The sequence below is a fragment of the Salvia hispanica genome, chromosome 4 (genome assembly GCF_029641045.1).
Source record: "Salvia hispanica isolate PSC_SH4W2 chromosome 4, Shi_PSC_v1, whole genome shotgun sequence".
Taxonomy (NCBI): Eukaryota; Viridiplantae; Streptophyta; class Magnoliopsida; order Lamiales; family Lamiaceae; genus Salvia; species Salvia hispanica.
Window position 1 is genome coordinate 50,402,321 of NC_142695.1, and position 17,375 is coordinate 50,419,695.

Below are 17,375 nucleotides of genomic sequence, written 5' to 3' on the forward strand. Positions count from 1 at the left end.
GGAAAAACTCCTTTTCTGCATTAAGTACTTGCATTTTGATCTAGGATAGGTTGCATGTCCCGTGGAAAGACCTCAGCCACATTATCAGCTGTGGTAAGGGTGGTAGGTGGCTGGAGGCACAAAGACCTATTAGACTAATGGGTGTCAGCCCCTCTGGTGTCTAAAGGCAACCTGGTAGTTCCCAAAATGCTTGTGGACTTAGTCCTTTGGTGCTGAGGGATCTACCTTGTAGGCTGTGATGATTATACCTTAGCCCTCAACACTTGGTTGGTTTCCCAGAATAAAAGTCCAAGGTGGAGTATGTTGGATATTTGGATGGACTATTATTTGGGTTGTGTTATTTCTTAAGCCCAGATGTTATTAATTGGGCTGAGCCCAATTACTTAACCCCTCTCACCAGATGCTGCCACGTGTCTCTCTCTTTGGATGATGGCTTCCAAGCCGTTGGATGTAGGGTTGTTTGTGTTAAGTGAGAATGGGGTTGTTGCCGGTTCTCATTCTGATCATCTCTCTCTGCTCTCTTCGACTCAGAGCTTCTCTCTCTTCTCTTCCTTCTCCTCCGATGATCTTCTAGCTATCTCTTGGTGATCTTCCATAGTTCTTTGTGTGGTAGATCTTTTGTGAGTGCTGGTGTGAAGCAATCTCTTCGATTGCTTAGTTCTGGAGAAGTTTTAGGGTTTGTGAGAACTTGAAGGCCGTGTGTGGAGAATTTGTTCGGTGGATCTAGATCTGGTGTGAGGGGTTTCATTAGTGGAGGTGTTGGTGGTTTGAGGGTTAACTCTATCCAATCCATTGGTGCTCCCTTGGATCTAATTCTGGAAGAATAGATCAGTGTTTGGTTGCGGCGGGTTCTGAGCCAAGTTTCTTTGATCTCTTGTTCTTGCTCTCTGGTGTTTAGTTGATTACTTGTGTTTAGATCCGAGAGGATCTCTCTTAGTATTACTAACTCGTTTCTTGAGTGTGCAGGTGCAATTGAGTACGATTGAAGTTGGAGTTACAACTTCAAGACCTTGTAATAGTTAGAACTAGATTCGTAGCAATCTTAGTTTGTATTACTTGTGTAAATCAGCCGCGTGGGTGAGAGTTTGGCTGAGCTCTCTTGTACAAGAACAAAGAGGTCTCGGTAATTAGTGAATCTAGACTAATCTGATCCCTACAGGAGCCAACGCCGGGTACCAGAAAATCAACCACGATTACCAAAAACTGGCTGTGGCGCACCACCCGCCGCCGCCGTCGTAGAGGGAGAAGAGCATTGCGATGGCGGTGAGGGAGAAGAGAACGTTGTGGCCTTTCTTGTCGAAGAGCCTTAATTCGGTGAATTCGTGGACGAGTTTTGCGGAAGTCCTTGGAGACTTCGGAGGTGGAGGTGGTTGTGGAAGGGGGCGAGGTGGGACCAGGCGTGGCCGGGGTGGTAGGCGACGAATGCGTCGGTAGCGTCGCGGCCGGCGAGGTTGAGGAGGGGGAGCTCCTCGGCGTTGATGTATTTCTTGGTTTCCACCATTGTTAAACAGATTTGATTTTGAAGAAGAGGAGAGTGTTGTGCTCTGGTTGTTTATGGAGGGTTGGAATTTTTAATTAATTCATTTTAAATAATAATTTTTTGTTTTTAAATAATTCAAAAATCTAATAAAAATGCTTAATTTCGGTCAAAATTGGTTTATTTTAGTTAAAATTCTAATTAAAACCTTAATTATTTTAGTAAATATAATGTGAAATGAAATAAAAACCCTAATTCCATTATATATTTCTGATTTTAAATTAATATTTACTAAAATAATTAAGGTTTTAATTAATGACTTAAAAATCAATTTTAAAAGTGTAATTTGGTCAAAATTGAGTTAAATCTGTTGACTGTTATAAAACTAACGAAATTATTGACGGAGGACCAATTGTGATACGATTTGAAATATGCAGGACCAAAAAATCCAAAAGTTAAAGTTTATGACCAAAATCGTAAAATGGTCATATGTTTAGGACCAGTTTTGACCTTTACTCTTTAGGATAAGTTAGATAAGATAGTGGTTCTGCGTATCATTTTACATTAATTTTTTGAATAGCTTAAAAAATTACTATAAAAAATTAAAAGAATTACTGAGGGCTTCCAATATAAGCAAACTGCAAAATTCTTTTATCATTACTTTTAAGGCGACGCTTTGCGTGTCAAAATGTGTCGGAAAGTATTTTTTGACTTTGTATTTTCTATATATATATATATATATATATAAGAGCATCTCCAATAGCGGTTAGCCCATCGGCTAGCCGATTTGCGGCGCTAGCCGGTCTGCTAGCCGAACTACTGCAACCGGCGAGCGCACGCCGATTTCCAGGCGCTGGCCGATTCGCTCGCTGATGCGCTGGCCTCCATTGCAGGCTGGCGATCGGCGAGCGATCAGCCAGCGCAATTTTTTATTATTATTTTTAAAAATTTTTGAAACACTATATATTCGCGATTTTCAAGTCATTTTCATTTGCACCACTTGTTTTAACGAGTTTTCTCTTTATCTAAATTTCTGTACAAGAGCAACATCGAAAAATGGAAAACAACAACAACGAGTCTACTCTGGCGACGAGCGGGTCTCAGACTCCCACGGTACCCGTGGGGGCTGGATGGGGGCAGATGGGCGGGCACTACAACATGTACCCTTGGCAACAGTTGATGGGATTGATGGCGGGCGAGGGGCAGGCCAGCGGCGGACAGGCAATGCCGGGATGGGGAGGTATGCCGCAGATGATACAACAGATGATGGGGATGATGCCGGTATGGCAAGGGGGGGTGCAGCTCGGGATGCAGGGGTCGCCGGGGGGGGGCACGATCTATCGTCCTACTCTTGACTTTTTGACGGCTTCGTCTCACACATCGACCCCAGCGGAGACGCAGTTCACTGGGGATGAGACTTTCTCATTACAGGAGTTAGGGATCGATGTCATGGAGGCGGACACTCCCGTTCCAACGGTGGGAGTAGGGCGGGTTCGGGCCGCACCAAAGAAGAAGAAGAACAAGGGGAAGAGCAAGGTGGCCGGCGAGTCGTCGCAGCCAGCTGTTGATGACACCACCCCACGGAGGAAGTGGACGGACGATGAGAACGTCGCCCTGTCCAAGGCGTGGGTGTCGGTTTGCGACGATCCCCTGTTGCGAACGAGCAGAGGGTCGCCAACATGTGGGCTAAGATTAGAGCAGCCTACAAGAGGAACTGCCCGCATGGAAAGGACTACACTGGGGAGGAGTGCTGGAAGGCGTGGGAACGCATCAGGGCCGCGGTTGGCCGATTTTCGTGCTTGTACGCCAACGCCCTCCGCATGCAGACTAGTGGGCATAATGAGGAGGACTGCCGGAGGATAGCGGAGAGTCTGTTCCTCGTGCCGGGGACTTATAAGGAATTCACCTACTGGAACTGCTATCTGGTGCTGAAGGACTCCGAGAAGTTCCGGGCGGTAGTCGACGCTGGGTGGCCGAAGAAGCAGAAGTTGAACTATTCAGCGGCAGCAGCGGCGGTTCCCACGACCTCCCCCCGGATGCTGAGGAGTTTCCGTCCCCTCCGTCATTTGCTCGCCGCACTCGTCCGGTTGGCCAAAGGCGGACGCAACGGGCAGCGAGGGGATCCTCCCCCCTATCGCCCCAGGAGGTCCAGTCAGCAACCCCCCACCCGCGCTCACCTTCTTCTCGCGTCAAAAAATGTGGGAGCAGATGTACACGGTCTTCCAAGATTGGAAGGCCGCAACTGACCCCATGGAGAAGAGGTTTCTTCACTCGATGCTCGAGTGTATGCGGGTTGATTTGGATGCCGCGAGAACACAGTTGGGGGGCTCAGACGCGGGCTCAGATGCCACAGATGTGGAGGTCTCGGGTGGCGGCGGCAACGACGGCGAGGACTGGGGCGACAACGACGACGAGTAGAGAGGGGGGCTCGTGTGTGGAAGCTTGGTTTTTTTTTATTATGTAATTTTTTTTAATTAATGTAATTTTTTTTAATCAATGTAACTCTTTTTTATTTAAATGAAATTAATGAATTTTCCCGTATATGTCTCGTAAATTTAATTCCATAATTTGTCATAAATTTAATTCCGTAAATTGAATTATTTTTATTGCGGCTAGCCCTATTTGCTTAAAATGATGATGTGACAGGTGAAATTTTAGTAATGATGACGTGGCAGTGAGAGCGAATGGCTAGCCTGTGGCTAGCCTATCTGTAGTGTGGATAATCGGATGCTCTTATGTTTTTTCAATTTTATTACGAGTAGTATTTTTTTTTAATTATAAACGACTTCAAATTTAAGTGGTTGAAAATGAGCTTTGCAAGTCCACCTTCACAGACTCGCACTCCGAATCAGAATGGCGGGACTTCGCAGCTGCGTATGGGGGCGCCAATTGCATACTTTGCCGCCAATAGAAAGGGTCAAAGCATTCTCTTTCTCTACCTCTCTCCCGAATTTGTTTATTCAAGAGTTGCAGGTTCACTTTCGGTTGAATATCGGTTGATATATTCAGAGAGTCAATGGATTCCGTTGTCGTTCATTTGCCTACAACGGTAAAAGTAAAGAAACTCAAACACCGGAGCTGTTGAAGGTTGCTGTGAGCAGTGTCACGGAAATCCTTAGGCTATTTATTCCTGCTGGACGAGGAAGGTATGGATTGTGATTTGCCGTATATTTGCTTCCGTTGATTCGATTCTTCTCGGTTATGTCGATAACTTTAACAGTTTTGATTGCATCCGAGTTTTATTTATTTGCACATCATATGAGAGGCATGAAATCGAGCAATTTTATGTGTTCATTAGGTATTCACGATTTCAATTATAATCAGGCTCAGTTGATGTTTTTGTCGTTGCGAGAAATCGGATGAGATTTCAGAGAGTAGAGTTCTTTATCAAGCACATCTCAGTAATCTTACCAATCGCTATCGTGGAAATCATGTTTCAGAACAGATTCAGTGGATGATGAATGGAATGAGCAAGTTTCAATTTCCAATGCAGACGACGTGCTTTCCGTGATCAGATCTGATTATGAGAAAGCTTATTTTGTCACAGGTATTGGAATTTATCATTTTATGTGTTTAGATTTGTAATACGATCAGTCATCACTGTCCACACTGAAATAAATGTCTTCTGCATTCTATGGAATTTTGACTTAAGTTAATAAAGAGTGACAGTGTTCATTCTCCTTGCATACAGGGCTCTTTACTCTTGCCATTTATGCTGAAGAATGCATATTTGAAGATCCTACCATCAAATTTCGTGGTGAGAAAAGATCATTTGCATTAAGGAATATCCCTCTCCATCATGTGGCGATGTGTTAGATACGATGGGGAAAAGCAAAATGTGTAGAAATGTGTATGAATAGATGATACTATGCAGAAGAAAAACTCTAGTTTTATTTGATTTGATGAATTCCCTTGATGATTGCTGGAAATTAAAAGCTGCAGGTAGGGTATCTAGTTAAAACTGACTTTCCCCTTCCATATCTTTTATATGCTAGCTTAGATAACGAGGACATTTTTTCTCAGTGTGTCAGTTTACTTTCTAATGCTGATTCATGCAATTTGTCTGTCTTCATATAAGGACATGTTTCTATTGTCCCATTTTCATTTTACTAAGTTGGGAATAGACATATTGAGGGGAATGAAAAGTACTAGCATGGAGGAGTATAGTAAGTACAATTTATGTTACAATTAATGCTAATGCTAAAGAATGCGTCCTATTTTCTCCTTCTAATTCCAATCCCTACCACATACTGTAAATTTCATCAGTTGCCTTCCTTGTTTGCTGCAGTTTGAGTTCAACCAATTTATAAATCAAATGGATGTGAGAAACTAAAAATCAAAAAGTTATTATTAACATTTATTCCCATTGCTAGGTAGGGAATTATATGCACGAAACTTGGGTCTACTTCTGCCTTTCTTTGAAAGCCCCTCAATCCAGTTAGAAGAATTAACTAAGGTATTATTTGCACATACAATTCTAGTTCATCTCATTCTATGTTAGAATAGAGTATCATCTGAGCATGAAACTTTCTATATACACAGATTTATTTTCGCTTTCTACTTCTTATTTCTAATATATTGTAGTCGATATGCTATATGTTTCATATGCAGGAGTTTGACGGAGAAACTATATCCTTAGTTGCTTCCTGGAAACTAAGGTGCTCAGCTCTATGTTTAAATCATTGCAACTGCTTAGATATGGATTTTGTTGGTTGAGGCACTTGCTATTGCAACTGCTTAGATAGGAGTTTTGTTGGTTAGGGCACTTCCTAATGTTTGTATTTGGAGTATGTGCATCTAGACCCCTAGCAATCAAAATACAGACTGAAACGACCTTCTGTCCTGTGCTCCCCTGAACTATGGAAATCAGTTTAATAATTCAATATTATCTTTTTTGTGGAGGAAAAACTATTGTCATTTCCTAAATCCTTATACATGGAAAAAGTGTCTTCCTTTGTGAAAAGATTCGAAGAAGTGTGGTAAACATTAGTAAGTATTTGGAGACGCCATTAATTTGTCTGATCAAGGAGAGGTCCCATGGACAATTTAAAAGTTCATGAGGAATGGGGAACGAGATAGAAGGTAGTTTATACTACTTCGACCAGTGCAGTATGAGCAGCGCACCTTTTCCCTGCATTTTTGTTAAATCAATGATTCAACTGCTTTTTACACTTGATACATCTTGAAATACGAAAATATATTGCCGTGGATTGTGAAACCTTGTTGCAGTCTTAAATTGACCCATATCAGTGGTTAAAACTTAACTACTGGTTCTGTGACAAAAATGGTCATTTACATTGAACTTTTTGTCTTATTCTGTGATGTTTTGTATGTGGAAATGGTTTTCGTTTGCAGAACATACCTTAAACTTCCGTGGAAGCCACTGATTAGCATTGATGGAACAACAACATATGATCTAGATGACGATTTTAGAGTGAGTACCAACAAATACTGAGTTGCTGAAGACTAACTACCAGATAATGCATCGACCATTTTCTTGAACAGATCGTACGGCATGTTGAAAGATGGGGTGTTTCTGCGCTTGAAGCAGTTCTTCAGATATTCACTGCTAGCTCTGGAAGTCCAGATCAGTGAAAGCTCCTACCAGTATTAGTGTATTAGGGGCTCGTCTGTTTGCTCTCCATTGGATAGATCCATCTAAAATCGAAGGCCTCGGTCCAGTCCAGGGAGATCATGGTAAATTCTGCATCCTGTATCACTAAACCATATAGTACTACACGTAGTAAACACTGAATTCTTCAACATCTGCTTATCATTGGTTGGGAAATGAAACCAACTGGTGCCAATGTTGTGTATCATTCATTTTCATAGCCATGTGAGGCAACTTTATAATTTTGAATTTGGTTGGATATTTTATGTACCGTGAAGGCGTAAACAATACGGTTTATTCATTTATGATGATCTCGCCAAACACGCTTATTGCCAAATCTATTCTATTCTTATGTAAACCACTGAGGCGGAAAGCTTATAAGGAAATGTTTTTTATTTGCATTCACACCATGTAGCAAATCTAGTTTCAAACTCAAAATAATACTATTTTCTGTTTATTCATACATTCATGTACTGCTTGTAAATAGTTTTCCGATCATACTATTATTTTGTAAATTAATTCCATAACAGTTTTACGCAAAATAAATAATTTTTACTACTACTGTTAGATAGTTCGATCATTTTACATTTCATAACCTGTAGTATTTAATAGATAAAATGATGTACAATAAGTCTGCACTAATAAAGAGCCCGCTAAATTCAATATTTTGGTCCCTAAAACTGGGTTTAATGGAATTTACTTAAAACTGTACTTAATAAATACCAAAAGTTGAATGGTATGAAATAAAAATACAATTAAAAAAACATACAATTTAATTAATAGCACTAAGTCGTTACTTCTACCGCATCACTTACTAAGTTAAACCATTAATCCAAGTATCTGCTTGTATTCATATTTTGATCGGTACACAGAATAAACTCTAATTCATTCAATTAATTTGTCACGCCATTTCATCAAAACAAAAAAGAATAAATAAATTTCAAGATCAAATTCTGTCGATTCATATATCCCATTCGTGTTTTACACAAATAAGTAAAAAAATCGAAACCGAGAAGGAGACGAAACCCGAAAAGTGCAGCAGTTATCATCAAATACAGAAACCGCATAAAATCAACAGATCTCAATCCAGATTCGAAAATCAGGCGTTAGCGCGCTGCACCGCCCTCATGAGCAAACTATCCCCCTGCAGAATAATACAAATCGGAGAGTTTCCGATCCCGTGCGCTTTCGCGAGCATGATCTCCTTCGTCAGCGCCATGAATTCCTGCGGATCGATCGTCCCGCTCCCGTCGGCGTCGAACTTGCTGAACAGGACGTCGTAGAGGCCGGCGATCTCGTCCGGCGACTGCAGCTCGAACTCCGCAGACGATAGCTTGCCGGAGCGCCTCTGCAGCTCGTCACGCGACAGCACGCCGTTGCCGTCGGCGTCGAGCGTCCTGAACTTTTCGCTCGCCCACTTCTCGAACGCCTTCGAATCGTTCACGAATTCCGTCACGATTTGGCTGTCGATGAATTCCACGCTCATTTTCGCCGATTGGAATTTGGGGGAAAATGTGAAATGTTAGTGTTTACGAAGAGTTTATACGTGTTTAGCAATGCTATTGAGAATGGCGGAGCATTAGGTTTGCTGCCTACTGTTCTATTTATAGGTGGCCATGTGGAGCTTCTTTTCCCATTTATTGGAAAAATGTTGATAAATATGATTTCCTAATATTTTCAAATGAATGTTAATAGTATAAAAATTAAAATATGACTTTATTATAGATATTGATAGAAATTCATGGGTTCCATCTTAAAACCAATGGATGATAGGAGAGGGACTCATGAGACTTATATACTAGTTTCAGTTTTCTCTTGACACTGATGTGAGATAGATATATGTTATATTTTTATTTTTCAATTGCCAACACCCTCCCTCAAACCCTACAAGGTGAACCTTGGAGGGGTTGGACTTTTTTCTAATCGATTGGACAATCGGTCTAATTTTTTTCGATCGGTTGGACCACTTGGCCCAAATTTTTAAGTCCAGATATACTGCTGGGTCAGTCATTTTTTTGGTTTCGGCCCAGATATACTGCTGGATCAGTTAAATTTGACGCACATTCGGTGACCCACTCTGATACCATGTTAAATGGTGCAGAAAACATTGTGAAAAGAAAGAGGGGAAGAAACAATTGTGTAGAATAGAATGATAATTTCATTGTATAAAGCACGCTTTAAATAGGGATTACAAACAAGTAAATATAATAGAACTTGTGCTCCAAGTATTATTGAGCACCAAGCTAATGTGTTTCTTATACTCCAAACTTTATTGATCTTCAAGCTAATATCTTTCTCTTTTCTAACAGATATTGCCTGTTACATTTCCATTTCTTGGGCAAGTGATTATAATGATGTTTTTCTGTCGTGTTAAAAATGAATGAATAGGACAATTTTGCATTCTTTATGTAAATAAGTAGATAGCATTAGTTTTTTTTTTAATTAACTGCTACATCGTTAACATTACATTGTCGATAAAGAATTTTAAATTTCTTTATTTTTATAGAGAAAGTGCATCGTTTGAATAGTTTTGACTTTTGAAAGAATGAAAATATTACATGTATTTAATTTAATTGCTGATATTTTAATTTTGAAAAGTCGTTAGGAAATATTCCTAATCATATTATTTTGAGTGTTTATTAGAAGATCAATTGTAGTTTGCAAAAATTTGTAAGACGAAATCAGGGGTGTCTTGGATCTTACAGAGGAAATACTGGTGCAGTTTGGGTTTGACAAGTACGAAGTGAAGCTGTCAACAAGTACAAGACCAGAGAAATTTGTCGGAGGTGATGAAATATGGGACAAAGCAACCGCTGCTCTAAAGGAACTGGAGTTATTAAATCGATGATGATGGTGGTGCTTTTTACGGCACCAAAATTGATCTCAAAATAGAGGATGCTCTGGGTAGGAAGTGGCAGTGCTCGACCATACAGGTATTGCCAGACTGCAACTTTGCTGAAACCCGAAGAAAGCATGAAGGGCTTGAGCTTCTCACTGCATGCTTGCTAATTCTTGAACCTCTTTTTCCCCCTTAGGTTGATTTTAATTTGCCTGAGCGGTTTGACATGACATAATCAAGAGAGAAAGCGACCAATCATGATACATAGAACAATTCTTGGATCGCTGGAGCGCTTCTTTGGAGTTCTGATTGAACATTATGCTGGAGATTTTCCATTATGGCTGGCTCTCTCCAATTCAGACTCACTTGTTACCCATAAAGGACTCACAGGTAAATAAACAATCGCGCCAGTTTTTCCTTATATATACTTGAGCAAACTGTTCGGCTAGTTTATTGATATTACTTACAGTTGGATTACTGCAAGAGGGTGCTTGAAAGATTGAAAGCTGATGGGATTCGAGCTGAAATATACCACGGGGAAGAGGATATCAAAACTTATTAGAAGCTCGGAAAAGCTTAAAATTCCATTGATGGCTGTGACTGTAACATCTAGATTTGGTGGAGAGTTGGGAACCATGGCAGTTGATGAATTTGTCACCAGAATCAAGCATGCAATTCAAGACAGGATTTCATTTTAGTTCAAGGACAAAAAAGGTGTTTCTGTTTTCAACTGTAACACCTCAGTTAAGATGCTCTGCTCCTTCCATTGTACAGGACCGAGTTCTTTGTCTCCCTCACCTATAAAATTAATAATTAAAGTATAGTTTGTATCAAAATATCACTAAATTTATAAGTTCAGTACCTATTTTGATACAAATATTGACCGGCTGAGTGTAATGGTCGTGGGCATGAGTTTGAAAAATGGCCCAATTGGAGCTTATGATCCCATCCCAGGCCATCTTCATTTAGCTGATGGGCCAGGTCTGAGCCGTATTTGGTTGGTTTGGTCCGACACAATTGACAATTCTAGATGTGATGAAATAGTTGAGAATCATGTTACCTTTCACATCACCAATACACATAAATTCGATAAGAGAGATTTCGGAAAAAGGGGCTCAATTTGCAAGCCTTTCGAAATTTAGGATTAAATTCGCAAGCCTTTCGAAATATGGGATCGTGACATGCGAATTTTTAAGAATATGGGATTTTTTATTTTTTATCCATTTTCTCTTCTTTTTTTTATTATTCCTCTCCTGATATTTATAAATTGACTACATTACCCCTAATTTATTCATACAATTTTTTACTCTACCGTTAGCTCCAGCAATTGAGAAATCCTAGAACGTCTCTCTCTACTCTCATGCGTAGCCTCCAATTTGCAATCTTTCCCTTTCTCCTTCGTATTTTCACTCTTCCTCTCGTACTATCTTTTCTCTCCTTCTCCCTTGTGCAGCTGTCAGCGACCACACAAAGTTGTCCTCTGTTCACGCCGTCATCAACGCGGCTGATGCGTACCGTCATCGCCTGCCCACAGACCAGCCGGAGCCTCCCGTCATCGAGTCATCTTCTGGGCTCACACTGTTGCAGTCGCATGTCTTAGCCACTGTCGCTCGATGGCACGCGCCCTCGCATCACCAGGCTGCCGCCTCTTCCGGTTTTGAGACCGTCCACCGCCGCAACTGTCGCCTCTCTCCCTCTGGCATCCTAATTTCAAAAGCAACTGGACACCTCCGCCTTCCCTCATTGCAACTCCCATCCGTCCCCAAATTCATAGAGAAAAAATCCGTCGACTATCTCTTCTCTCTCTTGCTGCACAGCCAAAGGTTTCCATCATTCGGTTCAGACAACGTCGTCGCGCCTCGTTGATAGCCAGTGTCACCCTGATAAGGTGGAGCGTCCTTATCAGAGTTCCAAAGGGTGGATTCTTGCGTGACAGAACGGAGGGAGTGTCGCAGATTCAATGTCTGTCGATCACTCTAGGATTTGTATGTTTTTCAACGAGAAAGTGAAAGCAAAGATCAACTAAAATAGAGCTTGTTATTTCATAAAAAAACTTAATAACACAAGTCAAGGCTCTATTTATACTAAGGACCTTAGGGTGGTCTGTAGAAATTGAAAAATAATTTGTAATTAGATAGGTATTTCCTTACTTTTATCGGCCTATATAAATGGCTTTTATTGTATTTTTGAAAACACCAGTTGTTAAAAATGTAATCCATAATGAAATTCCCTCTTTCTCTCCTCTTCGTTCTCTATTTTCTTCAAGCATCATATCTGCATTTTTCTTCATTCTCCTTCAATGGAGATTCATCCATCATCTCATTCTCCATTTTTCACATGGTATCAGAGCGGCGAATCCAATGCGCCTCTGATTACCTCTATCTCTTCTGTTTTTTTTAAAATTTTTCATTTGGTTTCAAGCTAGGGTTTGTCATTTTTTGATTTGTGAGATGTTTCTGCTTTACAGAGTGTTAAATCAAGCGGATTTGTTGTTTTATGCCGCTGATTTACGAAATTTTTCAGGTTCTATCCTCTTTCGGATCTCTTTGTTTCCGATCCGAAAATCATCAGGTTCTATTCTCTCTCCGATCTGTTTTTCTTCAATTCCGATTTTCAATCGGTTCTCTTGTTTGAAATTCTCTGGTTTTATCGATTGAATTCATCTCCTATGTTTTTTTTATCTCTCTTCGGCGTTATTTCCGCCGATGAAATCTGAAATCTGATTTCTCTCTCGTTTTTCCTTTGTTCATTGGATTTGTAATGATCCAAGTCTATAATCGGTTGATCTCTCTGTGTTTGAGATATGTGAAATCTCATGTTGTTGAATCTGAATATATTTTCAGATCTCTTTTATTTTCCGATTGTATGTCGGATGCTTGTGTTTGCTGGATTTGTATGATCCTAGCTCATTACTTCATCTCTCTTTTGTTCTCCGATTGTACGTTGGATGTTTGTGTTAGCGGGATTCGTATGATCCTAGCTTCTTTGTTAGTCTCTAAGCAATGGTTACTTTCTGTAGAGTTTCTCTATTAGGCTCTAAGCAATGGTGAGCTTGTGTGGCTGTTGTCGATGGTCTTGCGTTGGATGTTGGGATTGGAAGTTGCAATTGGTGATTTTTTGGTTTAAAGCTCTTTGTTGAGCTATATTGGAGGATTAGAAGTTGTTGTATGGTTGGTGTGGTGATCTTGGATGTACTCGATGCTAGTGAATGTTTTGAGGCATCAAGGTTTTACCATAATTCTAGCTACAATGTGATGGTTCAAGATGGTTTCTTCTCAAAGATGAGTTAGAATAGTTAGAATAAGATTGAGATGCTAGTAGTTCTTTTCCTTTTGTATTGATGTTTTTGTCAAGATGGTTGCATTTGATATGCTTCCATCTTGAGGGAGGCTGTAGAAATTGAAAAATAATTTGTAATTAGATAGGTATTTCCTTACTTTTATCAGCCTATATAAAATGACTTTTATTGTATTTTTGGAAACACCAGTTATTAAAAATGTAATCCATAATGAAATTCCCTCTTTCTCTCCCCTTGGTTCTCTATTTTCTTCAAGCATCTTATCTGCATTTTTCTTCATTCTCCTTCAATGGAGATTTATCCATCATCTCATTCTCCATTTTTCACATGGTTCGACTCTCTTTTGCGATCCGGGAAAAAACCACATAGAAAACCCGGAAAGGAGCTTATAAAGATGCTCGACTCTCTATCCTATTACAAACTTAAAATAGTCTCAATAAACATAATAAAAATACTGAACAAACATGAGCATCACTTTGAACGTCGGACGTAGTCTTGGAAACGGTCCGGCGGTCTGGTCACTCGTCTAGGCCTCTGATTCTTCTTGGCTGGTTCATTCCGAGTTGGCTCTATGTCCGATTGTTGTGCTTCGCCCTGTAAATCAGTAGCATTTGGTTGATGATCGAGTGTAGGTAAAGAGACACTCGTATCACACCCTCTCGGTGCTCAGAGCCGTCAGCTCCTCGCCCCCCCCCCCCCCCCCCCTCAAATTCGCGACGACGCAACATCGTTGCTGCTCGAACTCCCTCGCCAGCCGCCGTGCCTCATCGTTACAACGTGTCGTCTGCTGTCCGGAGATCCTCGAGCCCGAAATCAGTCTGCTCAGGGCTCATGTTCTCGTCGATCATGACGATCTCGAACTTCATGTTTCCATGGGTAATGCATTTTGAGGCGGCAGTGTTTTGTGTGAAAATAAGAGTAATAAAATATAGTGTTAAAATTTTAGTAAAAATAATAGAGGGCAATTTGGTCGATTTATAAATATTATGAGAGAAATAATAAAAAAATAAAGAGAAAATGAATAAAAATTCAAAAATCTCTTATCTCTTATTCCGAAAAATTCGCATGCCACGATCTTATATTTCGAAAGGCTTACGAATTTAATCCTAAACTTCAAAAGGCTTGCGAATTGAGCCCATTTTTCCGAAATCTCTCATTTGGTAACTAGGATTCATATTACTCTATTAGTATGATTTTGGTGTCATTGAAAATTACCCAAATGACCATTAAACTCTTTAACCACATTGATTGCCGTCACACAAAATAAACTTTAATAAAAAATCGACACAAATTTAGTTGATTGGAAAGATTTATTCTATACTAAAACATATGTAAAGTAACTAATATTACTGGCTAAAAAAAAGTGAAATATGACCAAATATAACATTTTCAAGAACTTCAAATGTGATAAAGAAATCATAAATTTTTAATTTTATAGCTAAAATTCTATTAATTTGATATTATGAATACATTAAATAAAATAAAAACAACATTATTATATAAAATAAAGAAATAAAAAATGTAAAGTAGCGACAATATGTTAAATAATTATAAATATCAAATTAATAAGTGTTCAAGAATCAACATTAAGATATTTGTTAATTACAACATTTATTAGGTCTCTACAACAAATAAACATATTGTCATTAATAACATACACACGTCAATACTAAAATACTATCAGTATATATTAAATCAGTCAGAAATATTAAAAATACAACAAAAAAATATTAATTCCATGCTCTTAATTGATTATTAATTATTATATAATTGATTTGGCAGTTTTATATAACGTAGAGACGGACTATAGTATAGACCTATTCACTATTAAAATTGATTTTGTAATTGCGAGTAAAAAACTGAAATTGTTTTTAGAAAAATAAAATTCTTTATACTTTTTTGCTGCATCATGTGTTTTTAAATCATCAAACTATTTGGAAAAAAAATGCACGTCCTCTTCATCATTTTTTACCTATAAATTTTTTAATGGCATTGACTTTGTTCCTAAATTACATCCTCAAAAATCTCCATATGTATCCTCAAAACTTGGCCTTTATGTTGTAAAGATTTATTAAGAATATTATATCTAAATTTGTTGCCAATTGGAATTTGGTTATTCATCATGTACGAGCATCCTCACTAGGCATCCATGTTAAAAATGGATAAAATGAGTTTAAAATCTAAAGATTCATGCTCTTTCTTTACATATAAATATTCATGGCAGTTATTGCAAATATTTAAGTTCATTAGGAATACTACCCAAAACTTATAAATATTCACAATCTAGTAGTACAAAATTCATAAATATTCAAAATTTAGTTCAAACTAATAAATATTCAAAATCTTGCCCAAAACTTGTAAATATTCAAAATGATGGCCAAAACTCACCTTTTATAGATGTATAGATTTATCAATAATTTAATTTTTTATCAAAACAAATATTACATGAGAATTGACTCATTTGGAATAGAGTTTTTGTCATTCACGAAATCACTATTGTCATGGGTTGTTCAAGACATTGATCGACAACAAAATCTCAAAAGTTGGTCATATGTGATTGATATTGTCACTCATGTTTTAATCTTGCCAAGTCATTTTTCGACTTGTCATCTCATTTTCGACTCTGCATTCATACAATTACCTTTGATTTGAGAAATATAAAATTCATGGGATATTGACTATAAGGAAAAAGTTTATTGACATGTATGAAAATTTCAATTTTGTTAAAAACAATAATTTGTTGAAAATTAGATATACTAGATAAAAAAAAAGTTTGTGAAATGCCATATAAGTTTGACTTGAGGAAAATATAAAGAAACTGTGATACTTTAGCTACAAGATTAAAGTTTATCAGATATGATGTAAGTTTTGATTTGGGAGTAAATAAAAATTGTGTGAAGTTAGCTACAAAATCAGTTTATTTAAATGCTTTACTATCTCTATCCTATTCACAAAATTATAATATTCTGTACAAATAGAAAATACTTCACTTAAAATGGGAGGGAGCTTAAATTTTGATTAGAAAAGAAACAAAAAATTTGAAAAATTATCAATAAAATTAAAATGTGTGATTTTACCATATAATAGGAGTATTAATTTTGAAAGAAATTGTGATAAAACAATTAAAATTTGAGTGAATTACATATTTAGGTTTTATACTATCACGACGCACGTTTGCGGTCCCTATACTTGCAAAATATCATTTGCGGTCCATATACTTGTACTTATGCACGTTTTAAGGTTCTTTTCACTTTTTAGCATTTTTTCGGACAAAAACACCCCCAAAGGATAGAGGGCAAATTTGTACATTACTCCCTCCGTCCCACATTTGGAGTCACTTATTGTTATGGCTCGTGTTTTAAGAAAGAGTTAAGTGTGTAATAAATGAAGAGAGATGGTGGAGTGTGTAATAAATGAAGTGAGATGGTAGAGTGTGTAATAAATGAAGTGAGATGGTGGAGTTGGCTGAAAATGGGTCTCTTATGACTTTTGATTTTTGTTTTGATTTATTTTAATGTAAATAATGGCATTTTTATGTAATTTTGATGAAGAATGGGATAAAATTGTATGATCAAATATGAAAAATTCTAAAAGTGACTCTTAAATTGGGACGGACTTTTATGGCAAAAAGTTACTCTTAATCTGAGACGGAGGGAGTATTTTCTCTCTTTCCTTCCTTCATTCTTCCTTTTTCCTCTTTCTGGTAAACATTGTAGAACATTTGAGTTGTGGACATGTTCTATAATCCAAAGAAATTTGATTGCCATTGTGCAGTTTGTGGTTGCAAAACAATACACTACAAATCAGCATTAGATATCAACATCCCAATAAAAATACCATTCTTATCCAACGCCCTTCAAATTAATCATAGCCCTTTGATTATAAATCCAAACTAATATTTTATTTTTTTGTATATTGTGGAATGGTAGGTTTTATTCATTGTTCGCATAACTAACATTTACTGTCGGAGGTGTTAAAGCGAAAAAAGGGAAAGGCGGTGCTACTGGAGAAGGACGAGAGAGGTAAAAGGAGGAGGAGGAGAGGAGGAGGAGGAAGAAGAAGAAGAAGAAGAAGAAGGAAGAAGAGAAAATAGTGTGCAAATTTGCCCTCTATCTTTTGGGGGTATTTTTGTCCGAAAAAAATGCTAAAA

At 38.2% G+C, this 17,375-nt stretch overlaps 2 protein-coding genes across 3 annotated transcripts; one reads left to right on the forward strand and one right to left on the reverse strand.

The window, feature by feature from the left end:
• The first annotated feature begins 4,250 nt into the window (after positions 1-4,250).
• On the forward strand, positions 4,251-7,425 carry LOC125192511 (adenine phosphoribosyltransferase-like protein, putative (DUF2358)). 2 transcript variants are annotated; one of them, XM_048090108.2, is made up of 8 exons: positions 4,251-4,393; positions 4,487-4,623; positions 4,918-5,024; positions 5,169-5,234; positions 5,851-5,933; positions 6,062-6,135; positions 6,833-6,911; positions 6,983-7,425. In XM_048090108.2, the coding sequence occupies exons 1-8, from the start codon at positions 4,331-4,333 to the stop codon at positions 7,070-7,072; spliced, it is 699 nt and encodes a 232-aa protein (XP_047946065.2). In that variant the 5' UTR covers positions 4,251-4,330; the 3' UTR covers positions 7,073-7,425. The 2 variants fall into 2 exon arrangements, with proteins under 2 accessions (XP_047946065.2, XP_047946066.2); XM_048090109.2 differs by having other exon boundaries at positions 6,089-6,135.
• A 601-nt stretch (positions 7,426-8,026) lies between these two features.
• On the reverse strand, positions 8,027-8,656 carry LOC125195335 (uncharacterized). Its single transcript, XM_048093497.2, has one exon. It carries the CDS (start codon positions 8,572-8,574, stop codon positions 8,188-8,190), a length of 387 nt encoding a protein of 128 aa, XP_047949454.1. The 5' UTR covers positions 8,575-8,656; the 3' UTR covers positions 8,027-8,187.
• Between the last annotated feature and the right edge of the window lie 8,719 nt (positions 8,657-17,375).

What these genes read in the sequence shown, in the direction of transcription:
- LOC125192511 (XM_048090108.2), top strand. Translation starts at nt 4,331, where the DNA reads ATGGCGGGACTTCGCAGCTGCGTATGGGGGCGCCAATTGCATACTTTG. An exon ending in CTTTGCCGCCAATAGAAAGG is followed by an intron (nt 4,394 to 4,486) that starts GTCAAAGCATTC and finishes TGATATATTCAG; the next exon opens with AGAGTCAATGGATTCCGTTG. An exon ending in ATTCCTGCTGGACGAGGAAG is followed by an intron (nt 4,624 to 4,917) that starts GTATGGATTGTG and finishes ATCATGTTTCAG; the next exon opens with AACAGATTCAGTGGATGATG.
- LOC125195335 (XM_048093497.2), bottom strand. Translation starts at nt 8,574, where the DNA reads ATGAGCGTGGAATTCATCGACAGCCAAATCGTGACGGAATTCGTGAAC.